Consider the following 8,557-nt stretch of genomic DNA (forward strand, 5'->3'; position numbering starts at 1 on the left):
GGAAGGATGGCATTTCTGGACAGCCTGTGTATTTAGCAGTAGGAACCGTGTCCAGCAGCAGCAGCAGCAGCAGCAGTCCCCTACTGTCAGACAGCTACACAGACATACTCCGTGTTGACACGCTGACACTGATAATCAAAGCCTTGTTTGGGTCTTAAAAGGACGTACTTGAACAACAGCTGGACTAGAGGCCATAGCTATCCTATAATGGCCTTTGGAGAATGATCAATATTCACATCTAAACATCTCTGTTGTGATTAGAATGTAGCCCTCTTTTTTTCTCCCCTCCCCGAAACAACAAGAAAAAAAAGCATAAATCGATGATCTTAGAGTCTAAACTAGATTCCTAAGCAGTTTGCCACTCTCAGCAGCAAGATAAGATAAACTCTCTTTGACCTAAGAGATGAAGTTGCCATGACGATCAGGGAGTCCACTTTCTCCATTGATATTTTGCTGATGTAACAACAACTGGAACCAGATCCGGCTCCTGATAGCTGTGATTAATTAATACACATATTGATCCGTACAAACTAGAGACAAGGCTATTAACTCAAACGGCTGAAAGTCAATTGTTACCTGGGGCTCAAAAGGCATCACTTGATATCAAATCTAAATAAACTGAGGAACAAATTATTAGGATTAGGTTGGGGCACAATTACCTATTCTTCTATTTTATTTACAACAGCATGTAAATGAAAAGGGACGAATAGAAAAATAGATAGAAATTCTTTGAAAGGGACTGAGCGGTCTACGTAGCCAGCAGAGTAGCACTAAAACTGAAAAATGATGTGATCAGATCCTGAAAAACAATCCCAGTACAACAATCCATGTTGAATAAATCCATTGACAACTATGAAGGAGCAGATAATGACTTGCAACAGTGAAGAGTCACTGGGATAATGGTGGTGGAATTACAGGAAAGAGGAAGACAAAGTGGAAACAGGAAATGACCTCCACCTTTTGAAACCAGCGACCCAGCGACCAATGCCCACATCTCACTGTGCTGTTCAAGCTGCACTGCAGCACCACTGTAACACACACACACACACTTACTCACACACTCACTCACTCACTCACTCACACACCAGCCATGCCAACTTCAGCTCAGCCTCCACTTCAGCTGGCAGTGTTTTCAACAAAGGAAACACACATCCATCCACACTCTACATTCCATTTCATAGTTGCTACGGTAATGTTATATCTGAAATATGGTCTGTATAACAGGGGCTTAACGTCAATGTAACATACAATCACAACAACAATACTTGAACGTATATAAATGTTAACTAAAATAGCCAGAAATCATGTGAAGACTGGAAACAGCCTGCTATTTGCATACATTGGTGGTGCAACATCAGTGCTTGAGAAAGAGAGTGAAGGCGAACCAGGATCCTTCCGCCGAGACGACGAGGCAGCAACACAACACAAGCTGTTATTGGCAGAGAGCAGATGTTTGAGGGAAAGTTGGCATTCAACAACCATTCTTCATATGACAGAAATCTATGAGGAGCACAAGAGAGGCAGCGTGATTGTCAGGCGAATGAAAAAGAAACCCTTAAATACGAGAGGCTGGCATCCGAACACAGATATGATGATTTCCCCCCGAAACATCAGACTGCTTGAGTTGGTTTACAAGTCGATTCAGCTGTGACAGAGGTCAAATAGAAGACAACACTTCTACTAGGCAGATTACCTTTCATGACAGAGCACAAGCCTAAAGTTGACCACAATCCCCAGTCTCACACACACTCACGTACGAACAAACACACACACACACACACACACATGTATACATTCACAGACAAGCAACCCCCCCCCACACACACACACAGAATGTTGGTCACCAATTCAGTAAACACTCCCCTTATCCCATACAAACCACTGTGAGTTGACTGTGACAAATACTGCTCAAAGATATACATGTATAGATGCCATCTGATAAACTGTATGCTGATATAAGATCAAGTCTTTCTGAGCAGTCAAAAAGATCTACACCCTTAAATATAATACAGTAGTTATCCTTCTAGAATGAACATATACATAATCACAGTGTAGTTTCATTTCTGCACAGTACAAGTTCTGCACCCCACTGAATGGTTTAACAGCAGAGAGGAGCAGTCCTGTATCTGGTTTAACAGCAGAGAGGAGCAGTCCTGTATCTGGTTTAACAGCAGAGAGGAGCAGTCCTGTATCTGGTTTAACAGCAGAGAGGAGCAGTCCTGTATCCAGCAGAGAGGAGCAGTCCTGTATCTGGTTTAACAGCAGAGAGGAGCAGTCCTGTATCTGGTTTAACAGCAGAGAGGAGCAGTCCTGTATCTGGTTTAACAGCAGAGAGGAGCAGTCCTGTATCTGGTTTAACAGCAGAGAGGAGCAGTCCTGTATCTGGTTTAACAGAGTCCTGTAGGAGCAGTCCTGTAGGAGCAGTCCTGTATCTGGTTTAACAGCAGAGAGGAGCCTGTATCTGGTTTAACCTGTATCCTGTGGTTTAACAGCAGAGAGGAGCAGTCCTGTATCTGGTTTAACAGCAGAGAGGAGCAGTCCTGTATCTGGTTTAACAGCAGAGAGGAGCAGTCCTGTATCTGGTTTAACAGCAGAGAGGAGCAGTCCTGTATCTGGTAAAGGACTAGTTAACGCTTACAACAGGAATTCATGAAGTCACAGGCAGCACCATGTACTGTAGTGAAGACAACAGTTAGTCCAGGGAAGAGTGCTAAGTCAATTTAATAAGCACATCTGACATTGGATGTCTCCATAAACAACACTGGGGGAAGAGGCTCCCTGCATCATCTCGGCTCATCTACACGCCAACAAACTTTGGGAGCAATTTTACAGAAAAATGACTCTGAGGGGAGGCGTTTTCCATTCAGCTCTGTTCATATCTCTGCCTTCCTATTAAGAATCAAAATGTACCCCTCAGTGGGAGAGGTATGGACACACCACACCATAACAATAGGAGCCACAGAGAGGTGGGAGGGGGAGGGAAGGAGGGAGCCTTGAAGGAATTCACATATTCTCCTCTAATCACAATCCGCTGAGCATCAGCCATATTTCCATCATTTCAGTCAAATTTAGCTGATCTACTTTGGAGCGGCTAGCTGGCAATCTGGGCAATTTATTGGCATATTGGCACGGGGTGATAAGGCTAGAAACAACAGCAGCTAGCAGCTGGCTCACAGAGATGGGCTGATAATATTGATATGTGCTCCCATACAAAACACCTCCACTATCTCCCCTTTCTATCAAACTCTTATTACAATAAAAGTGTATGGGTTTTTATCCCATTCTTGGGAGTGGAAGAGAGAAGAGGAGGGGGGATACAGGGACGACCCAGAAATATAGAGGGAAAAAATCAGATGTAACGTTTCAGAGGAAAAAAACAAGGGGGAAATACATAATTTATCACAGTATTATCGGGATATCCAGGCAGCCTAATCAAGGAGCACTGAGTGACTATTTTTTGCCTTATCATCCAAAGTGGTGGAAACGGAGAGGGAATTATCAGCCGGCTGCAGATTGCTGGGTTGGAATTTTAATGGTAATAATCGGGTTTCTGATGGTATATCTTCCCTGCTTATCTTTTCCATTATCTGTCCTTATCTCCCCAGTCATCGGAGCAAATTAATGGTGCTCTTTCAGCTTCGCCTTTTTATCACCGCTCAGAGAGCACCCAAGGGGAAAGAATAAGCAAAATATTAAAATACTGCATAAATCACAATTTTAGATAACGGCCCAATGTATGCAGGATGGGGGGGGGAAACTACGTCCAACAACCTTTTTGTCCTTTAGAATGACTGTCTGCGCTGACTTTCTGTGCATTGCCTGGTTCCTGATCCTCAGGCCTTTCCCTAGCTCCTAGTTCCTCATCCTTAGGCCTTTCCCTAGCTCCTATAGTTCCTGGTCCTCAGGTTTTCCCTAGATCCTAGTTCCTGGTCCTCAGGTTTTTCCCTAGATCCTAGTTCCTGGTCCTCAGGTTTTTCCCCAGCTCCTAGTTCCTGGTCCTCAGGTTTTTCCCCAGCTCCTAGTTCCTGGTCCTCAGGCCTTTCCCCAGCTCCTAGTTCCTGGTCCTCAGGCCTTTCCCTAGCTCCTAGTTCCTGGTCCTCAGGCCTTTCCCTAGCTCCTAGTTCCTGGTCCTCAGGCCTTTCCCTAGCTCCTAGTTCCTGGTCCTCAGGCCTTTCCCTAGCTCCTAGTTCCTGGTCCTCAGGCCTTTCCCTAGCTCCTAGTTCCTGGTCCTCAGGCCTTTCCCTAGCTCCTACTTCCTGTTCCTCAGGCCTTTCCCTAGCTCCTAGTTCCTGTTCCTCAGGCCTTTCCCTAGCTCCTAGTTCCTGGTCCTCAGGCCTTTCCCTAGCTCCTAGTCCCTGGTCCTCAGGCCTTTCCCTAGCTCCTAGTTCCTGGTCCTCAGGCCTTTCCCTAGCTCCTAGTTCCTGGTCCTCAGGCCTTTCTCTAGCTCCTAGTTCCTGGTCCTCAGGTTTTTCCCTAACTCCTAGTTCCTGGTCCTCAGGCCTTTCCCTAGCTCCTAGTTCCTGGTCCTCAGGTTTTTCCCTGGCTCCTAGTTCCTGGTCCTCAGGTTTTTCCCTGGCTCCTAGTTCCTGGTCCTCAGGCCTTTCCCTAGCTCCTAGTTCCTGGTCCTCAGGCCTTTCCCTAGCTCCAAGTCCCTGGGGTAGGACACATCGAGGCATCCTCTGACCTTTCTGTTTTTAACTAGGACTTTAGGTCTTTCAACACTGTGTCCTCACTCCTCACCTCTCATTAACAATATCTTACACACGACATAGTAAATCTGACACACCTGGTCACAGTGGATATGAGTTTGCTCATATCAAGGCAGTATTCTCTTTGCTTGACAACAAAATTCAGAGGCATCCTCCTTGTGATTGGTTCTTACGCAAGTAGATTTAGCACATCATGCTAGGCTATAGTACACAGGTTTGTGCGTATTCCTCATAGATCAGCAATGCTTTCTCTGCTCAAAATATTCCTGAATAGCAACACATGCATACCAATTACACCATAATTATACAGAACAGAATTATTTTTATTTTTTCTTCGTATTATTATTAAATTACAACAAACATAATTTCAATAGTTCCGTCTATATCAAAAGAGTCTTGGAGCGTTTGCATTTAATCTATAACCGGTAGGTTCATAATTCAGAACCATGATACCCACTTACAATAAGTAATCAGAACTAATTTTCAAAGTGTTCTTTGAAAATATATTCATAGGTATTGAAAATATATTTCCGACTATAAACTCCTTAACTTGCCTAAAATGCTAAAATGTCTGAACGTATGTTCAGTCTGTAAATTCCCTAAACAAGCTGTGACAGTGAGTGACAAGCGGATAAAGATCTTTTAGAAAATATAGACATTTGCAGTAATGTATTGCCATTTTGCTGATACTGCAAAATAAATACAACTGTTTCAAAATCTTCATTGAATATATAAATACATTTTGTTGACAGCCATATACAGTGCAATCAATTACTGACTAATCGTAACCACTATTAAGTCAATTCCTCGTGTAAAAACAGAATCATAATTTACACACACACAGACCCTGTATAAATAAAGTCTCTATTTCTTCATCTTGCTGTATCCACATTACCAATCACACTATTACTGGAATAAATATTTCATATATTGAAACAAAACATTATTTTAGATTTATCTAAAATAACTTGAGAGTGGACAGTACTCATTATTTTTTTCTCATCGTGTCTATAAGTCTGACAACAATGAGAAATCTCAAAGGAGTCTCCTCCTACCTGCTCTTCAAATAAACCCAAGTCGTAGGACAAGGGATTCCCAGTGAATCAGCCCGACACAAATGACAGGGTCAATATAGAATAACCACATAGACAGTCATACAGCTAAATGACAGGGTCAATATAGAATAACCACATAGACAGTCATACAGCTAAATGACAGGGTCATATAGAATAACCACATAGACAGTCATACAGCTAAATGACATGGTCAATATAGAATAACCACATAGACAGTCATACAGCTAAATGACATGGTCAATATAGAATAACCACATAGACAGTCATACAGCTAAATGATATGGTCAATATAGAATAACCACATAGACAGTCATACAGCTAAATGATATGGTCAATATAGAATAACCACATAGACAGTCATACAGCTAAATGACATGGTCAATATAGAATAACCACATAGACAGTCATACAGCTAAATGATATGGTCAATATAGAATAACCACATAGACAGTCATACAGCTAAATGATATGGTCAATATAGAATAACCACATAGACAGTCATACAGCTAAATGACAGGGTCAATATAGAATAACCACATAGGACTGTATTGTACAATAAGTGTATAGGTGGCTGTTGCAAATGCTCTTCAACACCACAATTCACTACACTGCTTATAACAAGAAAAGTATGATGAATACAATGAATCTTTGCCAATACAAAATGAAAAAAGGCACAATAAAAAGTCAGCGTTGTTTTCAAGTCTCTAAAAAGCAGACCTAAAATGCAACGTTGCTATGACCACTGTTAGTATGATACATTTCCACTGGGAAGCCTGCTTGGCGAGCCATTTCAATTCCACATTTGGAATTACATAAACACATTTCATAACTAGTTTAAAATCACAGGAAATAAAATCCATATAGATCAATTCTGTCTCATGTCACATGGTATTTCACTCAAAGCGTTGGTATTTGAAGTGATTGAAATAACGCAAAAATTATCAGAGATCCAGAGGCACATACTTTGCTGAAATGGGGATGAAACTAACAACAAGTACATGTAGTACTATTAAAAACACTGTCCACTGTACTTTACATATATATTTTAGTTATTATATTACCATGAACACTTTTCAGTATTTTTCAATGTATTTAACCTGTCCAGTTAGAAATATGTATAACCAAGTATATATTTAGACAGTGACACAATCACTACCTATTTTTTTTTTCACCTTTATTTAACCAGGTAGAACAAGTTCTCATTTACAATTGTGACCTGGCCAAGATAAAGCAAAGCATTGTGACACATACAACAACGCAGAGTTACACATAAATCTGCAGAATGATTAGGGTTCATGCTATTAATGTAAAAGTTTTCATTTAGGTTTAATTTATCAATACAGTGTGTGTGTGTGTGTGTGTGTGTGTGTGTGTGTGTGTGTGTGTGTGTGTGTGTGTGTGTGTGTGTGTGTGTGTGTGTGTGTGTGTGTGTGTGTGTGTGTGTGTGTGTGTGTGTGTGTGTGTGTGTGTGTGTGTGTGTGTGAAGGGGGACATTACCTATTTGGTGTAGGTTATTCAGTACATCTGACATGTTTCCTTCATTAGTATTACTACATGTTGATTTATTGCTTTAAGAGGTTTAAGATGTAATACTTCATTTGTTTAATTGGAAACAGAATTCCAAAAAGACAGTTTGCAAAGGATAAGCACTCTTTAGCTTATGGTGTGTAATGTCTGTAGAGCATATCAGCACATTATAATAAATCACAATAATAGAATCCTGATTTGCTTGACATAAATAATATGTCAAATATTATAAAGTAACCTATCCACTTTTTAGCAAACACCAAGCAAACTCCTACATCTGTAAAAACATCATTTGAAAAGTCAGAAGATGGAACGCCTTTCTCAGCAATAACTTATGACAGAATATGATTGATCAAAACCATAACTATTTTATCAATGAACGAATCTACATCAACAATATCAATTAAGTCTGGGATTGCCAATTGACATCGGTGCCGAAGTGACTAGTCCCTCACTAACCTAATTTAACTTCTCCAACAAGCTTTGGTAGATAACAGGACAGCGAGGCTGTAAAACTCACGTTTAATTTGCCTGGGGTTGCTCTGCTTCCTTCGGGACATGCCTGCTCGGAGCTGGTCAGGAGATCCAAGTGTAGCACTGACTGATCGATAGGTTTTGGTTCATCCAAGCACCAGTAGGGTTTGTGATGGAAATTGAGAAAGAAAGGGTGACGAATTATGGACACTTTTTTTCATAGAGTATGTCGCTCTGTCTCTTTCCTTTCTCTTCCTCTGATCTGCTCTATTTCTCTCTAGCTCGCTCTCTCTCTTTCACTCACTCTTTCTCAATGGCGTTCTCCGAGATGAGGCTGCACTGAGTTGCGATCCGCACGGACTGACTGGGGAGGTGAAAGCGTTTCGCGCTTTTGTTTGAAGATAAGGTTTGTGCCTCCACGGGTACCGTAGACACCGCTTCTTTAAACTTGACTTTTAGCGTGTGCTACCCGAATTGTGATATCATAATTGTTAATTACTAGTGGAATGTCACATTGTGTGGGGTTAGCCAAATAATACTCAAGACATTTTGAACCACCAATATTTGGCGCGGGGTTTGGATATGCGTTTCTGTCGGTTCATTCCAATTCCCACCATGTCAAACTTGACAAATGTCTGTTTTAGTTTTTAGATTAAAAAAAAAAGTTAGACACTACTATATTAGTATGCATTTTTTGTTATCTTAATGATATTGTATTTGTCCATTTATGAAACCAAACTGAACACAACTCAATGTTATAGGCCGACTGAC

At 41.2% G+C, this 8,557-nt stretch overlaps 1 protein-coding gene across 1 annotated transcript in view; it reads right to left on the minus strand.

Moving 5' to 3' along the window:
* LOC124005475 (zinc finger protein ZFPM2-like) overlaps positions 1-8,134 on the minus strand; it is a 239,896-nt gene extending 231,762 nt beyond the window's left edge. The window contains exon 1 of the mRNA XM_046314776.1: positions 7,833-8,134. Coding sequence (XP_046170732.1) covers positions 7,833-7,872 — 40 coding nt within the window. The 5' untranslated portion in view covers positions 7,873-8,134. The remainder of the gene's footprint in view (positions 1-7,832) is intronic.
* Between the last annotated feature and the right edge of the window lie 423 nt (positions 8,135-8,557).

This window comes from Oncorhynchus gorbuscha, linkage group LG19 (assembly GCF_021184085.1).
Source record: "Oncorhynchus gorbuscha isolate QuinsamMale2020 ecotype Even-year linkage group LG19, OgorEven_v1.0, whole genome shotgun sequence".
Taxonomy (NCBI): Eukaryota; Metazoa; Chordata; class Actinopteri; order Salmoniformes; family Salmonidae; genus Oncorhynchus; species Oncorhynchus gorbuscha.